Source organism: Apus apus, chromosome 1 (genome assembly GCF_020740795.1).
Source record: "Apus apus isolate bApuApu2 chromosome 1, bApuApu2.pri.cur, whole genome shotgun sequence".
In the NCBI taxonomy this organism is placed as follows: Eukaryota; Metazoa; Chordata; class Aves; order Apodiformes; family Apodidae; genus Apus; species Apus apus.
Window position 1 is genome coordinate 199214908 of NC_067282.1, and position 21831 is coordinate 199236738.

The following is a 21831-nucleotide window of genomic DNA, read 5'->3' on the forward strand; positions in this document are numbered from 1 at the left end:
TTGTAATCTTCAGTTTTATCACACAATACACATGCATATCCAATGACAGTATAAGCTTTGAAAATATTCTGCTTGCTGCAGCTCTCTTGATATTGATTTTGAAAAATGCATGGGGAAGGTTACACAGCCAAATACTTCTGAGATTGGCAGCCCTTTCTTCTGTCTAGACTCATGATGTTTCCAGGTGACTTGATGGGAGATGGCATTTGCTCTTGCTCTGTAAACATCTCTGAAAACATACCATCACTGCTGGATGTATTTTCTTGTAGGGGGGAAAAGTGGAAGTTAGTAGGAGCAAGGCTGTAATGTTAGCTTATTTTCTTACATCATGACCACTGATTTTCTCCCCCCCTTGCCCAGCTTCCAGGTAATACATTAAAATTTTAGTTTGTGCATGATTTATCTTCATTCTAGAGCTATAATGATTCCATACAGATTTCTTGTGTAAGCACTGTGTGATAGTCACAGAATAAAATGCTGCCAATATTGTTTGTGTAATTTCTGATGTGTGTGCAGACAGGGGCAGCAAAAAGATTCTTACTAAGAGGACTTCCTTACTTCCTTAAAGGCCTTTGTCTGCTTTGGTCCACAAGGTACTTAAGAAAAAAATGTTGTGAAATACAGGATGATTTTGTTTCTTCTTCTTCCCCTCCATATCACTTCCCAGCAGTTGTGTAAATCCCTGTGATTTACCACTGAGGTGGGGTTTTTTTTGTGCTGAAATAAGCTATCTGACATAATCCTGTTCTAACTATGTATTTTGGGAATATGAAAAGGAGGGGAAAGTGATGATCAGCAAGCACTGGCTCCAAGGGCAAACCTTCAAACTCATCATCTACTCACATGGGCTCTGTCTGCACTTGGAAGCCCTCTTGGGAAACCACATGGAAGGGGCCAGTAGCCCTGCAGTTGTCCTTCTTGGAAACACCTGGCTGCCCCACAGCGAGCTCGTTCACATCATTTGGCAGTGAAACAAGTCCATAAAATGGTTAGATAAATGTCCAAAAAGCTTCAGGTAGGAGTATTGCTCTGGGATGATCCTCTTGTTTGTCATGATTATCCAATATTGAAAGGTATCTCTTTTCTTTTTGTTAGCTGTATGCCTAGAAATAATGTCAGTAATTGTTAACTATTACAGTGACTAGACATGAGTATGATTATTTGATTTGCCTGTTAAGGTGCTTATTCACTGATGGGGTTTGATTTCTGAGCTGTTGTGGTACTGAATAGCTGGGAAAAAAATCATTAAGTGATTGTGAAGTCTCATCAGAAGCATGATTGAAGTAAAATAATGACTTTGCTCTTTTAATTAAAACATTTGTGTTCTTTTGGTAGCCAGAAGTGCAACTTGCAGAAGGCTTTGATGTCTTCATGCCCAAATCTCAGCTGGACTCTATATTATCAAACTACACTCGCTCAGGAAGTCTGCTCTTTAGGAAGCTGGTCTGTGCATTTTTTGATGACAAGACTTTGGCTAACTCTTTACCAAATGGCAAAAGGAAAAGAGGCCTCAACGACAACCGGAAAGGACTAGACCAAAATATTGTGGGTGCAATAAAAGGTATGGTTTTGCTTTCTTTCCTGTGTATAACTAGAACTATGCTCGGCGAAGGAGAGTATAAGGGGATCAGAATTTCTGATGTGTGTTAGACCTATTAAAATACACAGTCTTACTCCTTTTCATTCACATGTTAAAAATATCTTCTACAGGGGCAGCTCATGTTAATTTTAAGCCAGTGATCCTGGTTTCTGAAGTCAGGCTCTAAGGTTAGAATCTCAGTGTTTGTATAAGATAATTTGGATATTTTTTTCTGGATATTGGAGGTGCAAAGGAATCTTGAAAACATAATGACAGCATAACTGATCCTCTTCCATCAAAATTCTGAGGCTTGCACTGTCTCTGGCTCTGTCTCCTCTGTAGATAGTTTAGAAGTTGGTTGCTGGACTGGGGAGGGGTGGGGAAGATAATACTGGACTGGGAGAGCAGCCCTGTGGAGAGGGACCTGAGGGTCTCGGTGGATAGCAGGCTCAACTTAAGTGCACAGTGTGCTGCAGGGCAAAGAAAGCCAACAGAATGCTGGGCTGCATCAACAAGGGCATCACCAGCAGAGATCAAGAAGTCATCATCCCGCTCTACTCAGTGCTTGTCAGACCACTCCTGGAATGTTGTGTTCATCTTTGGTCGTTGCTCTACAAAAAGGATGGGACAGGCTGGAGAGGGTCCAGAGAAGAGCCACAAGGATGATCAGAGGACTGGAGGACCTGCTGTAGGAGTAGAGGCTGAGAAAACTGGGTTTGTTCAGCCTTGAGAAGAGAAGGGTTAGGGGAGACTTCATTATTATGTTCCAGTACTTGAAGGGTGGCTACTAAGAAGATGGACACTCCCTGTTTACAAGGAGTCACATGGAAAATAGAAGGGATCAAGGGCACAAGTTGCTCGTGAGGAGATTGCAGTTGAACACAAGAGGTACATTTTTCACCATGAGGACAGTCACACATTGGAATAGTCTCCCAAGGGAAGTGGTTGATTCCCCCACACTGGACAGTTTTAAGTCTCAGCTTGACAGGGTGCTGAGCCATCTCATGTAAACTGTAGTACCTAGAAAGATTGGAGCAGATGATCCTTGACGTCCCTTCCAACCTGACATTCTGATTCTATGAACTGTGGTGGTCCTCTTGTGGGAGCAAATTTCTTAGCTTTTCTTAGAGATCACTGCTCCCTAGCTTCCAGAAAAACACATGTACCTTCAAAGTCTGTGATCCCAACTTACAAAGAACTAGTATTAAGTCGAAGATTCTGAACTGGAATCTATTATTTTGAAATTTGATATAGTAGGGAGGATACCCAAGTTACCAAAGACAGACTGTGTTGCAAAGTAGAGCTTATTTTAGAGGCTGTGACTCATCCTGAGGTGCAGATTGCTAACCTTGGAGAGATAAGGCAATGAGAAGAGCTTCTAGAAGTCCATTGACAGCAAAAGGAGGCAGGGGAACCTTTTGCAACCACCTCTGTGTCCACTTTTGGCCCCATCTCCCCATGCAAGCAAGACATTGACTGGCTGGAGCCCAGTGGAGGGCCACCCATATTTATGGCACTGAAGCAGGTGAGTGGTGAAGCATGTATGTGAAGTGTCATGTGAGGAGAGGCTGAGAGAACTGGAGAGAAGAAGATTCAGGAGAAACCTGATTGATGTCCACAACTACCTAATGGGATGGTGGAGAGAAGGTGGAGTCAGACTTTTCTCAGAGGCACGAGAGTCGTCAGACTCCTGGAAAATTTCAACATGATGTAAGGAAAAGCTTTTCAACATAAGGGGAGTTGAACAGTGGAATAGTGGCTCAGAGGAGCTGTTGGATCTTCATCCCTGGAAGTATGCAAAACTTGACTGGTCACAGTCTGGAGCATCATGATCTAGTTGGCAGTGCTTTGAGCAGCAGGCTGGACATGGAGACCTCCAGAAGACCCCTTCAACCTGTGAAATTCTGCAATAATGTGTATGTGATGGCCATGTCATAGTCCTGATACATCTTACAGAGTTTCTGGCAGACTTCCTTACAGTTACACTTAGTGTTATGTTTCCATCACAAACACTTTTTTATACCTTGAGCTCAAAAACCCAAAGTTGAATTCACTCCATCTGTATCTTGTTCTTCCTTGAAAGCTTTAATAAATAAGTTACATGGAAGAAAAAAAGGAGTTCAAAATTAATTATTTTTTTTAAAAAAACTTCAAATTTGAGCAGGACTGAGGTGAAAGAAATGTTTTTCAGTAGATGCAGCAGCACTATTAAAACAGCAGTTTTCAACCACTGCAGAGAGCAGTGTTTCTCAGTAGTTAAGCTCAACCTGACATTCTGATTCTATGAACTGTGGTGGTCCTCTATGATTCTATGATTCATGTTACCAGAGCAAGTTCTGAAGCTTGGTTTAACCTCTCCCCTTGAGCCTGGGGGAAGAAAGGAGGGAGGTGTAGTTCTAACAGATAAATTGCATCTGTGATGGTACTACTAGGTACTGCTGTAGTAACAACAGCCTTTATTGGCATTTACAGCATTGCCAAAATGTTGGTGCCTGATCCCTGATCAGGGAGCCCGTCCCTAAAAGCTGGGATGGAATAAGATGCCAAGGACTGACATCCTGTGGATCTTTCTCAGCCTGGCTCCAGTAGCACCCTTCTTCCCTCCAAAGAGCTGGGCTGTCAGGCACTGTGGTTTCATTTATCCCAAGAAATAACTGAGCCAGTATGAAATCTCCACGAGAACAACATTGTGTTGTTTGCATTATTATTATCATTAGGACATTTCTCTGCCACGTGCCCAGATATCCGCTCGTGGCACTTTTAGTCCTTTGCCATGATAGAGGTACAAAAGTGGAGAAAAGGCTACATTCATGGCAAAAACGTGCTGAGAACTTAGAAGAGGGGCTGTTTGCTTGAAAATTGCTCTTCCTGTCTGAAAACATTTTAACTGCCATCCTTACGAGTCATTTCATGTTTCTGCAACAGGATGATTTGCCATGGAGAAATTCTGTCTTTTGACTTTGAGTGCTCAGTAGCACTTGTTGAATCAGTTGCAGTGTTTCTCCTGGGCAATCAGTTTCCTTTGGGAGTCACATCAATCACATAAATCACTCAGAACCGGGGGGCAAAAAGATATTTTAAAAGATTTTTTTAAAAAGATTCAAAGCGGTTTCTTTTCCGTTATGTCATTGACTAGAAATCCAGCCAGCAAAGTCCTTCCCTGCAGAAGTCAATGAGCTGTGTTCAGATATAGGTGTGATGTGTCCCTCAGGGACCCATCCTGGGACCAGCAGCGTTTAATATCTTTATCAGTGACATAGCAGGATCATGTGCACCCTCGGCAGGTTTGCAGGTGACACCAAGCTGAGTGATGCCGTTGATTTGCTGGAGGGAAGGGATGCCATCCAGAGGGACCTGGACAGGCTTGAGGAATGTGGCCATGTGAACCTCATGAGGTTCAACAACGCCAAGTGCAGGGTCCTGCACATGGGCCAGGGCAATCCCCAGCGTCAATACAGGCTGGAGGATGAAGGGAGTGAGAGCAGAGAGACTCAGAGAAGAGTCTTTCTCCCTGAGGAGAGGGACTTGGGGGTACTGGTGGATGCATAATGAGTGATGAGCTGGCAATGTGCACTCACAGCCCAGAAAGCCAACCATGTCCTGGACTGCTTCACAAGAAGCGTGGCCAGCAGGTCAAGGGAGGTGATTCTGCCCCTCTGCTCTGCTGTGGTGAGACTCCACCTGGAGTACTGTGTTCAGTTCTAGAGTCATTAGCACAAGAAAGACATGGAGCTGTTGGAGGAAGTCCAAAGGAGGGCTGTGAAAATGGTCAGAGGGCTGGAGCACCTCTCCTGTGAAGACAGGCTGAGAGAATTGGGGCTGTTCAGCCTGGAGAACAGGAGACTCTGGGGAGACCTTACTGCAGACTTTCAATATATAAAAGCTTGTGGGGCTTTGAGCAGCATGATCTAGTGCAAGATGTACCTGCCCTGGCAGGCAGGTGGTCTAGATGAACTTGAAAAGTCTCTATAAACTCAAACCAGTCTATGACTTTATGATAGAGGGGTTGTTGGCACTGTACAGCTCAAGTAGACTAGAAAGGGGAAGACTCACTTCTCCTGCCTCATGCCTATTACATTCCCATTCCTTTTTGCTTATGTTGTTGTTTTGATAACCACACGTTAAGCAATCAGAGATATTTTGACTTTCATTCAAGAGTCACACACAAGTCAGAGAAGAGAAGCAAGTTAATGTATTTGCTCTCCAAAGCTGCACGACTCTGGAGATGTGTGGGGACTGTGTTGACTTCTCTGGGAAGCCCTCAAGACTTGGTCTGACATCCTTGCTGATCAGACTGCAGAGGAAACTCTTGCTGATACCTTTCATCAGTGGTTTTGTGGAGCTGGTAACATGGAAGGGTTTGGAGGGTGTGATTACTTTCTGTCCCTTTATACTTACCAGCCAGCACTGTTCAAAACGTGTGTATAGAAATACTGAAGTTGTCATTTTTGTTGCATGCTTCCCTATCCCATTGATGTGACCTTTTATTCTCAAAGCTTACAAATTCCTTGAACTGGGACCAGTTTTCTCTCTTTGTTTGCCAGTCATAATTGGACACTGGGCTCTGAGACCTCAGAGCAAGGCTACAACAGCAATACTAACAGTAATAACACTTTTTCTATTTCTGCTCTTGTTTATTTTTTGCACACCTCTCAGTTGTGTGGTGAAAATCAATTGCATCAGTTTTACTCCATTTATAATTTTGTATTTTTGGGATAACATTGCTGGGCTTGCTGTAAATATGGAATTAAAGGTAACAACCCTCTATGTACCAGTTTCACAAAATGTAAAATTAGACCTAGAGGATACTTCTTTTTTTCTCAAGAATGGCTTTTTTTCTTTTTTAGTAGCTTTATAAAAATTCTATTCCACCTGGTTTGGCAGTAGGGAGATTTTCACAGGGGTAGGACGTTTCTCTTTCGTCAGTTTGCCTGCAGCCTTAGGACCCTGACCAGCCTTAGGCCACCAGGAGACTCTCTACTTGTTCCATATGGAAGGCAGCATTTTTAAGTGCCTGCCACATCTGGAGACTCGGTTCAAAGTACACTATCACTCTGCTGTGATGTCTTTGTGTGAAATTCATGAATGGAAGACATCAGGTGTAGACTGTTCTTCTGGGATTGGCTTTTATAAGTAGTAACTATGGTGTTACTGTGATAGTTATACACACAAATGACTTCTGAATTATAAACTCCTGAAACACTGAGTTGGACCCAGTTCTCCCAATCCTAGATTTGGCCATTTAAATGCTTTTTAATAAGTGGATCATTTACTATATTTTGTTTATAATCCTCTCCAGTTTCCTTTTCTCCATTCTGGTGACATATTTCCAAAAGATGGTATCTTTTTATTTCAGTCTTCACAGAAAAATACTGCACTGCTAACCATGTGGATAAACTTCCTGGTCCCAGGGACTGGGTCCAGATTCTTCAGGATCAAATTAAACTGGCAAGAAGGCGATTAAAAAGAGGCTCAGGTATGTATAAAAATATAAGGAAAAACATATGAGCCTTTGCATCCACAGAAGTGTTTTTCTTGTTGACTGTAAAGTTGTACATGTTCACCCCATGAAAATTACACCTCTAAGATTTTAGCAGGTTCCCTTGTAAACTACAGTGTTTCCTTATGCTTGGTATGGTAGCAAATTTAGGAGCTGTCTTTGCAGCCAGGTTAACTTTGAGTCTTTCTCAAATGTTTTCTCTAACCCCTTTCCATTAGCACCCAAACTCTTTTTCCCCGTGTTTGGTGAAATCTGAATCCTAAACTATCTGATCCATCCGGGGTTGCAGGCAGAAGTTTTTTAATTCTGGGTTGTTTGGTCTGACAAGCCACCCACTGTACTGTTAAGACATAACCCAAACGACCTTTCCCCCTAAACTATATGTGTTTGGAAGGATAGATGAGTTTTCTTAAATTCCTGGTGAAAGAATCACCATCACTGTACCGAAAAAAAACCAAGCCCAACCACCCACCCTGGTTATGCCAACAAGGTCCTGCAATACATGGGAGGGAGCTCACCAGCAGTGAGTAAAGGGTTATGTAGGTAGGGTTTTGCAGCAAAGCTGCTCAGCTTGGGCTGGGGTGACCTGCATGCTTGATGTTGGGACCATCCTGTAGGTTCAAAGTTAAGCTTCCACCCTGGCAACATGCAGCTGGTGAGCTCTCAGCTCCAGCCATGAACAGCAACATGCAGTCTCAAAATCCCCAGCAGAATTAATGGGAAAACAGTATCACTGATTGAGAGACATGTAATTACTTTGTAAACCTTAACCAGTCTCCTTCCCATCTTCATGCCTCCTATCCTACAGGGGGCTTTCTGAATTCATAAAAGGCTTCACTTACTCTTCTTCATCCAAGTGTTGTCTTAAGGTTGTCTCATAGTTGTATTTCTTGCCCATTGCTCCCGTAGAGCATCTGACATGGTTGTCTGTGGCACATCACTTGTGCCAACATCCTCAGACATGATCCTTCGCTGTGACTGTATTTAGCTGCCTGCCTTTTCCCCTCTTCCCTTCTGCCCTTCACCACCAATAAGTGCCAGTTTGCATCAGGGGGTGGACAGGACGGGAAACCTGGTGGCTCTGCAGGGGATGCTGGTGGCCCCCAAGGTGAAGGGAAAGGGGGCAGGACTGCAGGAAATGTCCTCTCCAGTTCCCTGTCTCAGAGAGACAACATCTGCTGTCCAAAGTGTTGTCTCTGAAGCACATACTTAGACTGCATCTGAAATCCTTCTCCACAATGTTATTAATGCCAGGAGGGAAAAGTGTAAGACTGAGGAAAAAGAGAAACACTCAGAGACAGAAATAACACAGGAGGAGAAGAATAGTGGCGATTATTCAGGAGCATAATTTTTCCTGAGTAGAGAAGCAAACCAGCACTAGTCTTTGAAAGGGTTTCTCGTGCATGTTGGAGGAGGGAGTAGAGAGGGATACAAGATAATCTTGTTAAAGACAAGTGGTGGTGGACACTTACACCACCTGTGTGCAACAGGACTGCTTTCTGCCCCTTTCAAGGCTGCCCATTGCCCCCCAGGACAGGAGGGTGGAAGTGGGATGCCAGGCTTCAATAAAGTGAAGAATTTCAGTCAGGGATGTGGGGAGCAGAGGTTCCTTGGGCTGTCTGCAGAACCTCCCTCGGGAAAGAGGATTGACCTAATTTTGTTTTGATTTTTATTTTCTATCATCCTTTTTTATTTGCTTTTCTTCGTGCCTCTGCAGGATATTAATTAAAGTGACAATGACATTCAGCTTTTGCCTTTCAAATGAGACCACCTCCATCTCTGGTCCTTTCTCAGGGTGGGAGAATCTAAGCAGAGGATATTGTCTCTGAGCTAGCAAGACTATGAAAAAAAGTAAGTGAAGCTGAGTATAGTGTGACTGAATAAGCTAGGCTTCAATATCTGTCTCTGTGTGCAGAGAGGAAGGTAACCCTTTAACCACTGTGTGGATTAGTAGTGAGCAGCAATGTACCTGGCAGCCCCTCAGGTTTATTTGCTGGGAAAAAAGTACATGGTAACTGGATTGCTAGAAAAGCTTAGTTTGCTGGCCATGCTCTGGAGTGCACTGGTTCCTCTGACAGGAGGCCACAGGCAGATGTGCCTTTTTTGATCTAGCAGGAATGATTGAACACACCACCCTGGCCATCTGCACCTTACCCTCCACTGCCATCTCCACTGGTGGCTTAAGTTAACCCAGCCTGACCTTGCACTGGAGCAAATGGGAAGTTTCCACAGCCTTTGTGACACTAAAGCAGTAGGTAGCTGCAGAGAGGCAGGAGCAGACAGCTGTTGGCAGTGACTTCTCCATCCCATTGAAACAAGGTGTGTTAGTACTTGTGTGTTACAACCGTGACCTTCTGATATGAGGGATGCAGAGCTGATCAGGCAGCAGATCCATCTAGTCCCCTATTTTGTGTCCAACAATGGCTCTTGGCAGATGCCTGGGGAGGTCTGTAGGACAAAGGGAAAGATGTTGCAATGTTTGCTAGCATAGTCTCACAGCCCTCAGCAGCTTTATCCTGATGTAAAACTGGTCGTATGGGAACTATGCACATTTTAACTGTTTTGTTGTGAATCCATACCAAAATTGTTACAGTTGTGTGAAACCTGCAGAGATCAAAACAGGAGGGAAGGCATGGAGGGAGGTTGGATCTGTTTACAGGACTAGGTGTCCCAGAACTACATGCTGCAAGATTTAGCTTTTATTAATCTGAAAACCATGAGAATTGCAGCCGCTGAGATGTGGGACTCACCACTCTTGCAGCTGAGCTCTTGAGCTCTTCCAGTCTGTGTGTGGCTGGTGGAGCAGAGGTTGAGCCTTCCCAGCCGAGTTGTCCTCGTGCCCATAGTCCCGTAGGTCATTCTATCTTAGTTTTGTCCCCACCTGCTCACTGAAACATGCTGGCCAAGTTTGTGGGTACAGACTAAAGTGCCCAAAGAACAACTCTGAGCCAGTGTTAAGCTAAATTCACCCAGGACTTTGTGAGCCAGTGTTTCTCCCTGCTGCCCAGTTGCACTGATTTATCTACATCCATTTCTGGTTTGTTGGAATGTGCAGGCTTCATATGGAGAAAGCTTAAGATGATCCATTTATTTTACAGAAGCCACAAGGCAACTTTTTAGTTACCACTGAGTTGGCTAAATTTTAACAGCAGAAGTATTTAAGAGAGGAGGGGCTGACTTTCTATCCTACTTGCCTTCCCCTGAGCCATTTAGTAGATCCTTTGACTAATTTTTGGTTTCAAACCAGGCAGTAAGACACAGCATTCGTGAGCAGCATGCTCTGCTTTATCCTATGAAACATTATTTCAGTCTGATAATGTAAACCCTGCTCTAGCTTTCAGAGATATTAATAACTTAAGAGAATTCTAGCAAACAAGGGGGGTGGATCTGCCTTTTGTACCTCTTCCTATAGGACATACCCTCCTGAGTGTTTCCAAATTAAATAAAATTGTGATCACTGGATCATAGACGCTGCCCAGCTTCAACCTGATTTATCATGTCTGGCTCATCTCCTAGAATTAGGGAAAGAAAAGCTCCCTGCTTGGAAAGCTAATCAAAAAAACACTTAAAAAATTCTGCTTTCTAGAAAATAATTCCCCTGTGTAGATTTTGAAAGGTTGTTATCCTAAGCCAAATAAAAATTCATTTAAGTTCTGAATCAGTGACAATATTTTTCATAGCTGGAAATATATATTTTTTAATTTATTTCTTTTGCTTTGGCTTTTTCTTAGTTCTTTGAGATTATTGCCTGAGATCTGAGACTTGGGTAGGTTTTTTTTTATTTGTTAGATCTGAGAATAAAGCTGTCAGTGCCATTAAATTTTTATTGGCCTTGTTCAGTCTTTTCAAAATTTCACAAGTTGGCTGTCACAAAGGGGAGATGAGAGTGCGAGGTTAATGTTACAAACAGATGTTGTAATTAAAATTAAAGTGTATGATAAAATTCTTCAGCCTTGTCTACTGGTTCCATTCCATGCCAAACACCACAGCACACTGGGACACAGCTTCATAGATCTGTCTTCTCCTAGCAGAGAAGCAGAACCTTTCAGCTGCTGGGATGAAGGTGGCCCTGGAAGGGAAGAAGTCAAAAGAAAAGGCATCTGCACAGGTTTCCTCTCTTAAAACAGCATGAATTACAATGCAAATTGTCTTGTAATTTGCAGCAGTGGGTTTCCCACGGCGTGGTCTTTTCACTCTGCAAAGGAGAATATGGGTAGGTTTTGCCAGGGGCAGCACAGAGGGAGACAGTCAACCATTAGCAGAGAGATCTAAATTCGGGTGAAATCAGAAGGAACTGACTCGCTGTTTCTGTCACCTCTGTGCCAGACATAGCATCCAAGCCTTTTGATTTCTCAACTCTCCATCCGTTAATAAGCAGAAGGTCAGGAGCTACAGATCTCCAGCTGTAAGCTCTTCCTCCCTTTTTATGTTTTGAAGAGCCTGTGAGCCATTATTCTGTATTGTGCTGTGCATTACAGAGACAGGCAAGCTGATAATGGGTGAGTAACACACCCCAAGTACCCATGGGAAGAGATGTTCCTGCAAAGTGATTACCTTGTGCCTAACCTGGAAGCTTTTGATGGCCCTACTCCATAAAGGCAATGTTAGAAAACATGCTGAAATTTTTCAGGCTGGATTAATTTAAATAAATTACATGCCATGATGCTTTATCCTTCAGTTGTGGTTTAAAATTACCATTACCTCGTTGCAGTGTAAAATAGTGGAAATGAAGGAAGAAAAAATGCTTCCCTTTTTTTTCTGGAAATAGGCCTTGTCTCCCACATCTTGTTAAAGCTGCTGCTTCTGTTGTTTTGTATGGGGGGGAGGGGCTGCTTTCTAGTTCTCTTCATCCTTCTGATTTCCCTAGTTTGTGCTTTTGGTGCAATATCTATGTGCTGCAAGAGATTGGGTTGATTTTTTGCTTAGCAAGACACACAGGACCAGGAAGGATGTAGGATGTGAGTCCAACATGTGGTACAGTGCTCCTGTGACCAGTAGCTTAGATAAGGACAGCAATATTAAAATCAGTAACTGCTGCATTTATCTTCCTAGCCCTAAGCATACATATTCTTCTGCCCAAGGAGCAAAAGAGCAGGTGTAAACTGAACAAACATGTACATCAGCAGCTCGACAATATTGGAGTTGGGAGAGGGAAGACTTAAAAGGAAAAAGCTACCAGGATTATTTTGCAGGAGCTACTGAGCCTCTATCTAGACAAATGACAGAAGAGAGGCTCTGAATCCCTTGCCTTGTCTTGTAAGCTGGCTCAAGACAAGAAGAGTTTGGCTGGCAGTCTCTGGGTGTGGTTGTCGAAGGCAAAGCTTCTTTCCTGCTTGGAAACCTTCTTTCCTGCACGTGAGAAGCTGGTGGTTTACATCCACGTTAGGAGGTCAAGGTGTTTGTCATCCCTTTGTCTCAAACTTCACCTGGAGCTGTGGTTACACATCCAATTTCACAGAACAAATTCAGGCAGCTATTGAAAAGCGTGAATAGGCTCTCTGGGCATCTGCCATGCTCCCTCTCCCTGTCTGGTGCTGGCACAAGCATTCGTGTAGCAATGTTGTCAGTTTTTAACTTGATTGGATCTTGGTGACCATACAAACGTTTGTGCTGCCATGAGGAACAGGACTGGAAAATCTGGTGGAGAGCTGACCCTCATCTGTCAGTCTTGTGCCTGATTCAAACGGCCAGGTAGCTGGTTCTGCAAATTCAGAGACTCAAGTCCTTCCCTTGTGAAAGCAAGGTACTTCTGAGCTTCCATTTGTTTCTTTCTGTATTACTGCCTTCATCTGCGTTCAGCTTTAGCCAGGTGTAAGAAGAGCAGGTAGACAGAAAGGTCACTACACCTCTAGAGCTTCTTCAAGAGTTGCTGCTGAGATTTCCAGAAAACCTATCACTTGAGCAGACACCAACCCTGGTGTGATAGAGGGAAGACTTTCCATCCCATTGCCAGCACTCACAGCTGGCTTCCCCCATTTTCATAGCCTGTGTCCCTTCAGCCCAAGGGGCCAGGCAGCTTCATCAGCCATGCCACAGAATCACTTGGTGCAGGTAGTTCTTAATAACATAACTAGAAGTTGTCCTTAGACTGTCACTTCTGCTGTTTTAAGCCATGTATGTCCTGTTGGCTGTTTCACCATGCTGTCTCCTCCCTTGCACACCCAGTTCTTCCATTGCTGGGAGTCCAGTCCAGATTCAGGCCAGCCTAGAGAACCTCTTCCCATTTATTGAGCCACCTGTTCCTTCCAAAATTCAATAATTTTGCAGTAAGCTGTACCAAGCATTGAAGTTGTTTCTGCTCAGTGTGCCACCTTCTCACAGGAAGCAGAAAAAGGTGTTGAAGTGCAGAGTCACTTGCAGGTCCATGCTGTGTACTTGTCAGGGCTCTCCCTTTAAACCTTCTGTGGGAGGAAAGCTGCTCAGTAGTAGGGGGTTTAATTGGTTTCTGTTTTCTTTGGTTCAGTTAATTTTGCATAATTGAGTAGAGAGCATATAACTAAAACTAATCTGACATCCATGCACATCGGAGAGAGAGAGAGCCACCTCTTGGTCCAGGGGTGGATAGCCAGGGGTTGACGGATCTACATCAGGAAACTAGATCAGGAGCTGGATTAGTTCTTCTTACGATGTCATCATAAAGGCAACAACTCAACATACTGGTGTGTAGAGCCATGATAAAGATGACCAGGACAGTTAGCTTAGTTTCAAGTGGGAGGTGACTCAGTTCCTCAGTGCATCTGTAGCCTTGGTCAGATTTGATCCCTATGGATATCAGGCAATGAATGGATGTGAGCAGATGTATATCCACCACACTGACCATGAACAATGTAATGGGCTGGTCCTTTATGACCACACCTAGTTTGCTGAAGTGGTCTCAAAGATCTCATTGTGTTTTAAAGGCCTTAAATCTCACACTGAAGTGCCAAAAGACAAAGGTAATAGAATTTTGGACAGGGCTTGTGTAGGGTAGGCACTGATTTCCTGTTACACACCTATAGCTTATTTGGGGTTCACATCCACACTCCAGGGTACTGCAGTCTTAACAAGTCACTGCACATCTGCTGAGCCAAATTAGCCATCTTTATGCATACCCTTGGCCTGTGGCAAATACCAGGTGAACAAATGAGGCTTTTAGCCTTCCTTCACCTTGGGCTAAATTAAGTCAAATGATCTTGCATAATCTGTGAGTTGAAAGCACATGTGTGTACATACACTGCAATCACCTTTGTACCTGAGTGGTAACGGGCTTATTTAATCATGCCAAGTGCCCACCTGCATCTTGGAAGACATTTTGCCCTGGTAAATCTGTCCCCTGCAAAATGAGCTTGCCTGTCGGCACAGGAAGTTTGGGTGCAGAAAAGGGGATATTCACCCTTTCTCTAGGTATCAGATCATGGCAGCTGTCAGAGGGTGGAGCACCAGCCTGACAGGCTCCTCCTCCAAGGACCACTCATTGCAACTGCTTTTATCATCTGGATATCCCAAAACCTTAAAAAGAGAAAGTGTTAACTCCATCCCATTGCTGGCACAACTGCTGCTTAATACCCAACTCCCTCTTCTAAGTTTGCATTTTTATTATATAACCTTTCCCTCCAAGCAGTGAGTTTTTAACTCAGCAACAGCAAATTGCAGCTAAGGAAAGTAGATAGAAAATGCAAAATCAGTCTACAGTATGTAGCTTTTTAATCTTATTCCCACATTCAGCAAAAGTAATGAGATTTCTTGTTTATATTTGTAATCAGCAGAGGCAACTGACTGTGATGAGAAGCCGGACATTTCTCTACTACAAACAGGTAAAATGCATTAAAATTTTTATCAGCTTCCAGTGTGTGTGTTTATTTATTTATGGCACAGAAAGCAGTTTTCAATAATCCTGGCGTGCCATATACAGTCAGGTAATTGCACACAGGACCCAGCTATCTTCAGTTTTGAATGGCCTGTATTAAAAAACAAATGCATCAGAATCTTACAATTTCCCCTTCTATTTCATCTTCATAAAACCTCAAGGTTCATGGTAGCAGCTAAGCTAATAAGGCCACCAAGTTACTGTTCTTATGCCAGATAGAGACTTGTGCTCATCCTGGGTATTTCTGGGAGTTTGTTGAGTTCTTCATGGATTTATTGGTAGAGACAGACACAATAACTTATACTTCTGCATCTGTTCAGTTGTCCAAGGCCTTAGCAAGAATATATTGGGTTCAGAGAAGGACTGCAAAGGTATTTATATGCTAGTTAAGTTCTGGTTTTCTTTTTCTTGAGGTGCAGCCACCCTGCCTTAAAAGCCTCACAGTTGCTTAACAGCAGCATCACTATGCAGTGGCGTGGACTAGGAAGTCAGGTTTTTGCAGACTGTTGCACGTGGTATTGAAATCAAGAGAGGGTGAGACTGAAATCTGAAGCACCCTCTCAGTAAGAGTCAGTCCATCAGTAGGTGCCCTGATGACAGAAACTGAGCTGCCAGCCTCTGGAAATCCAGTGGGGCCGGAGTCTGAGGAGATGGGAGTTTCCCTGCATTACAGGGTAATTTCCCTGTCACTTCACCAAGGTGCTGCCTGTTATCCCTAAAGCCATAGAAAAAGCAGGGAAGATCTTGAGCAGACAGATAGGGTCATGGATTATGGTGCATTGTTGCTGTGTTCCTCAGGTGTAACAGCAAAAGGTGGCTGCGGATCAGCGATGTTATTGCTGCAAAGGAGAGTGCTCACACTGGGTTCCTGAGCACACAGCACAGTACCTGGAGGCTGTGGGGTGGATGACAGAGCACTAGCCCCGTGGCAGCATCTGTCCCCTGTGCAATCTAATCTCTCTGGTGTGAAGGCTGGAGAAGGAGCTGTCACACACTGCTGCGGTGTGCCCGAGCAGCAGCTGCCAGCCGTGCAGCGCTGCCGCTCGAATCCCCGCTGCCGGAGCACGTGCAGTTACTAAGGAATGGGACCAGTGAAGCAGTTGGGAGGACAAGCAGCTATAGTCTTGTTCTGGCATGGGCCCAGTGGGGGCTGGGAGCACGCGCTGGCTGCGAGCTGCCCTGCTGCTTTCTTGGCCAGCTGCTGAATAACATTTCAGGGGACGGCTGGGATAATAGATGCAGGAAGCTCTGGTTTGAAAGGTCTCTTCCAAGTGACATCCTGTTCGTTTCCTTTATCAGGGAGGGAAGCAATTCCGTTGCAAGAGGACCCTAATAAAGGTTGCTAATGCAACGTAGTGTTATCTTTTCACTGCTCTGGCAATCGTTTTAAGAAGCAGAATGATTGCATTGCTCTGCTTTCTTTTGAGCACAGTTTCTGTAGTTACTACTTGCCTTGTACGTCCCTGATGGAAATGAGTGTGCTGAGGGGGTTGTGGGAGAGAAGACCACTCCCTTTCCACTCCACAGCAGATCACCACTGCAGTCTTCTTGCTCGTACACCTTTGAGCATCAACACTTCTCGTACTATGTGGAAGGATGCCTAAATAAACCACCCTGCAATTGGCAGTGGTGGGGAGGTGATGCTCACAGGCTGCAAGCCAAGTGTTTGACTCACACCCATCACTATATGTGTGCGAGGGCCTCTTTATACTATATATCTGTGTGATATCATACTGTTCTTGGAAGCAAATTATTTAAAATTATATACAGTCAGTATAATGGCAGTAATTATGATAGAGAGCCAAAATACAGATGCTTTCTGTCAAGGAGTGTAGCAAAAGAGGTGGAATATAACTTTTATAGAGGGATTTCCCTGTCTTACAAGCGCTTTTATAAAGGGGTGTTACTGACAGGCTCTTTAAAGAGAGCTTTCATGAGATTTATCCAGCTGTCTTCTCTGTTCAGCTTGAAAAATCTTTGGGGAAGAGTCTCTCTGACTGTGTGTTTGTACAGTGCCTGGCACAATGGGCCTTGGTTGCAGATGACAGCTAATATTGGATAAAGCACAGCCTCGAGTTGTGCCAAGGAATGTTTAGATTGGATATTAGGAACAATTTCTTCACTGAAAGGGTTGTCAGGCACTGGAACAGGCTGCTCAGGGACATGGTTGAGTCACTGTCCCTGGAGGTATACAAAAGCCATGTAGATGTGGTGCTGAGGGACATGGTTTAATGGTGGACTTGGCAGTGCTGGGTTAACAGTTGGACTTGATGTTAAAGGTCTTTTCCAACAGAAATTATTCTGTGATCTGTGGTTAACCTGGTATGTTGGTAAAATAAAACCAGACTGAATTGGATTGCTTGAGAGGGAATCTTGCAGGAGACTGGATGGGGAGGAGAGGTGGGGTATGGAAGCTATCTATGACAGACATCAGATAGGTGCTTTCTTGGTCTTCAAGAATTGAGCAAACTTGGGAAGCCGAAGCACCCAGAGTGAATTACTTTAATCAATTATACATGTTGGTGCTCAAAAAAAGGGAAAACTCAGATGCCTATAATCTGCCTTTGCTGCTCCATCAGTCCTGCCTGTGACAGTGGTAACATTACCAACAAGATATGTGGATATGTGGACTAGTGATGTTGAAATGCCTGAACATCTGGATTTTTGGATCCCAGTCTGTGGCTGACACTTCATTTGAGACACCTCAGGCAGAAATGTGGTTGCTCTCAGCTCTTCATCGTTGGTTGGAAGAGAGCTGCTTCCAGAGAGAAGGTCAGATCAGCTGTGGCCAGGTTTGGAGGTGTCTCTCCTTTGGTGCCAGCTGAGCTGGGCTCTGAGTGCAGTTAATTGGTGTAGGTGCCTACAGCCAGGTTTGAACCTGCTCCCTCTGTGGCCACCAGTAGCAAAGTCTTGGAATTGAGGAGAGCAGGTGGTGTTTTGTTTTAAAAATCCTCTTTTGGCACTCAAAAGCTTAGTGAAAAAAAGGTGCTGGTACATCCTCATGAAACTAAGGAAGACGTTTTTGCCCAATTTTAGCACTTCTGAGCAGAAATCATGCTCCCGTTGTAAAATCACCCTCAGTGCTAAGAGGGCCTTTGCTTTAAAAGCTGTTGATTGTAGGGTGTTTGAAGTAAATTGGAAGAACTGTGGCAGTTCAGCTTGTTGGGAACTTCAGTGCATTGACAGATAAATCTCAAGAAAATACTGATTTGTCTCTTACAAAGGTTATCAAAGCTAAGGTCTTCCACAGCTCCAGCTTTTGCACCTACCAAAAGCTGAAGGCTGTGTCCAGACCTGAGCTGAGACAGATCAGACAGGTCTGGGGGTAATTACCATGGACTAAGAAGAAAGACTGATTAGTTTCTTGGTGGTACAAGAACCTGAAAAGTGTGAGATAGATCTTTTATCAGGATGCAGATGTGGCAGCTTGTAGATTGTTTCTACGTAAGCTGGTGTTGCAAAAAGGCTCATCTTATTTTGGTTTTCAATTTACACAAAGCATCTGAATTTTGTGCTTTAAAGCAAAAACAAAAGGAAGGCATAACCCATAAGTTCTGCATGTGAAAACAAATGTAAGCCAGCTGCAACACCCTTTTCTTGAATCTTCATCTTGAAAATTAGATTTGAAAGATACATGCAGCCTGGGACCATCAGAGAGCCTTCCTTATGCCCGTGCTTTGGACCACAGCTGTGCTGAGAATTTCTATAGTTTCTCCACACTGGGGTTAATTTCAAGATGAGAAAGAATTTTTATATCCCTAAAAGAAGCGGAAACACTTAACGTCCCAATCCCTGGGTCCAGGGGTGATACAGCTTTGTGAAAAGATGAGAGCAATCTCTTGGTAAAGAAACAGATGATAAGAAAACAGTGATAATCCAATTCTATACAGGTTGTCTCCTTTTCTCTTGAAACACAATATCAAGAAAACGAAACTTCAGGGGAAAAAAAAACCTTTTTTGAAATCTTAAATATAAATCCTTTATTGTAATATAAATCTTTATCCTTTCAGTGCATGATTGTATGAGCCTTCCCTTTTCTCTGGGTTGTATTTGCCTCTCAGGCTGATTGATGTCTGTCTTCTGTTTGCCCTGTGTTCTTAGCACTCTTGTTGTAATTCTTCTGTCCATCTTTCATTGTTCTGTTTAGAAACAGCAGATTCTTAAAGTGCTTTTAAAAAGATGGGATATAATCATACGATGCACCTTGATATGTGTCTGTGTGTGTTCTCCCATATGTATTTAGACTGCTGTGGAGTGATGGTTTTTTTTTTCCAAAGAAGATCCCAAAGTACATACTATACTCTAGGTTTAAAATTCATGTGGTGCTTTTTCTGACTTCTTCAGAACCATAACTTCAAAGGGGTGAGCAGCGCAGTGCAGTTTGTGCTGAAGCACTTTACAGCAGCACTTTACATCTGAAGTGGGGTGCACTGTACCTTGTGTGAAAAACTTTGCTGTCAAATTCTGTATTTGAAAAAAATCTATTTAATTTTGCTTTTCTTTAGCCTGTTGATCTCGACTCTAAATGAAATTCAGCAGCCACTGCCTGTGTAGACACCAGCAGTTCAGCCCCATCAGAAGTTAAAGTTAGAACCCATAGGTGTAATTTCTATCACTAGAACTTCTTACTTTTTTTCTACAAATTACTGATTTCTGAAATTTTTATCTTTTTAATGGATTTCTTCAAACTTTTTCTTCCTTCAGGTAACCTTTTTGACACCACAACAGATCATCTGATAGACGCAAACCCAGATTTTTCAGCTTGAATTTCCCAGCCTGCATCAGTGTTCTTAGTGGATAGAAACATCCTCTCCTTCTAATAATGTTCCCTCAAGGATCAGCATGAGAACCTCAGTGTTCCACAAGACATGGATACCCATACCATTTTCTCTTCAAGTTTGTGTTGTTTCATGTATTTTCCCTGTAACCTCAAATAACAAAACCGCCAGATTGCTTCACTGTTCTTCACTATAATTAAAAATTATTTCCCTCCATATCCAATGCATTATTTAATTGGCAGGGTATCCACTTTGAAGACATTCTCTTGCCTTTGTTTTTCCTCCATGGTTGTGTTTGTCCATGTGATTGTATCCTTGCCAGCAGTGTTTTGTCTGGAGCCAGGCAGAGGTGAATCCACACAGCCAGGTGACTCTTCCTGTCCTGGGGATCAGGGTGACATCTCTCTCCATCATGAACCCTGGGGACTCTATGAGCATTTGACTTGGCAAAACTCTTTGCTTCTGAAGACCCACTTTTCCTTTCTGCTGTGGTACCAATGCCCAGTCCTATGCAGCTGTGATTAAAAAGTCTGTGCTGGATTGAGCAGGAAATAAAGCAGGATTCCTCCCAGCAGTGTGCCCAGTTTCCTAATTATAGCAAGAAGAAGTTTTTCCTCAATTTCCCCTCTGTGTTCCTAGTGGGATGGTTCTCAAGCATCTCTGTCGTGCAGATCACTGGAGGTGGTTGTTCTCCTCTTGCTTTCCCCACCCCAGCTTGCCCCACCACCTCAATCTCAAAATGTATTAGTTTGCCCATTTCCAGGAAGAGGCTCTGCACGCTGTGAATTTTCAACCACTGCCCTTGGCAACAGCATTCACCTGTGTTTTTTTTTTTAAAAAAAGTCACCTTTGGACTGGCACTCTCTTGATATCTCAGCAGCTAAAATGAGTGAATCAATCAAGAAATTGCACTACCCTCTTAGACATTGAAAGGCTTGGTCCTTTCGGGTCAGGGCTAAGGTAAAATCGTACGCAGCCCCCATGCAAACCTTCACTTCTGCACCTTTCATCAGCACTAAATTCACTTTAAAAATGTCAGGAAAAAGTCCAAAAGGTCTTACCTGCAACATCTGTCGATCACCAGGCAGTCTGAGCGTGTTTCCTGAAACTGGAGGGAGAGCTTGCTAGAGCCTTGACCATTGTGTTTCCCCGTGTATATTTCAGGTGCATCTTTTTCTCTTTTTTTCAAAACTATTTGGCCTTTGAGTGTCTCAACAGAAGTGCTATTACAGAGTGGGATGGCTCTCAAGAGGTGGCTCTCTTTGTAACAATCCTAAAGCCTGTTTTCTCAGGCATTGCCAAATGCCCACTGGTAACACTGAAGCCAACAGGAGCAGTTTGACCTCTTGGCACCTGAGAAACCAGGCTCCCAGCCCTTCCCCACCCACCTACCATGGACTTGTAGGAATGACTATGTTCTCTCTCTGAAACTGTGGAATAGATCGAATGTGCACTGCAAGCCTGAAAATTTTGAGTCTTTCCTTCCTTTGTGGCTTAGAGTTGGCACTGGGCAGGGGACACTGGTCTGTCTTGTCCATCTTGTAACCCTTCAGCAACGGAATCAGCGTTTTGTAAATTTGGAAGATTGCATTTGTGTTTACTTACTGTGACTACTGTTCAGACTTTCTTCAGAAATCTTTTTATAGGTTTTATTAGAGAGAAGAAAAAAAAAAAATCATTCCATATTTAGGTAAAAATGTCTCAATCTTCTGTATATATGTTTTATTAATATGTAAATATTTAGATATTTTTAAATTACTATGTTCTTAATAAAGCGACAAGGGACTAGTTGTGAAATGGTGTATAACATTGTGTCGTGTTATCAATCTCTGGGAAACCCTCTTTGTCAGTTCAGAAAAGAAAACCTACAATAAATAACTAATTCCATGTGCGTTCCTGTCTTCTGTGCTGGATTCCCAAGAAGCTCAACATGAGCCATCAGTGTGCACCTGCAGCCCAGAAATCCAGTCATATCCTGGGCTGCATCAAGAGAAGCATGGCCAGCAGGTCAGGGGAGGTGATTCTGCCCCTCTACTCCACCCTCATGAGAACCCCTCTGGAGCACTGCATCCAGTTCTGGAGCCCCTATTACAAGAAAGATAGGGACATGCTGGAACATGTCCAAAGA

At 43.5% G+C, this 21831-nt stretch overlaps 1 protein-coding gene across 4 annotated transcripts in view; it reads left to right on the plus strand.

The window, feature by feature from the left end:
* BEND7 (BEN domain containing 7) overlaps window positions 1-21594 on the plus strand; it is a 48414-nt gene extending 26820 nt beyond the window's left edge. For 3 of the 4 annotated variants that reach the window (XM_051628980.1, XM_051628962.1, XM_051628971.1), the window contains 4 exons: window positions 1336-1561; window positions 6936-7055; window positions 14822-14872; window positions 19630-21594. In XM_051628980.1, the coding sequence (XP_051484940.1) occupies window positions 1336-1561; window positions 6936-7055; window positions 14822-14872; window positions 19630-19691 (459 nt within the window). In that variant the 3' untranslated portion in view covers window positions 19692-21594. The remainder of the gene's footprint in view (window positions 1-1335; window positions 1562-6935; window positions 7056-14821; window positions 14873-19629) is intronic. The other variant, XM_051628968.1, reaches the window with a different exon arrangement.
* Window positions 21595-21831: the final 237 nt, after the last annotated feature.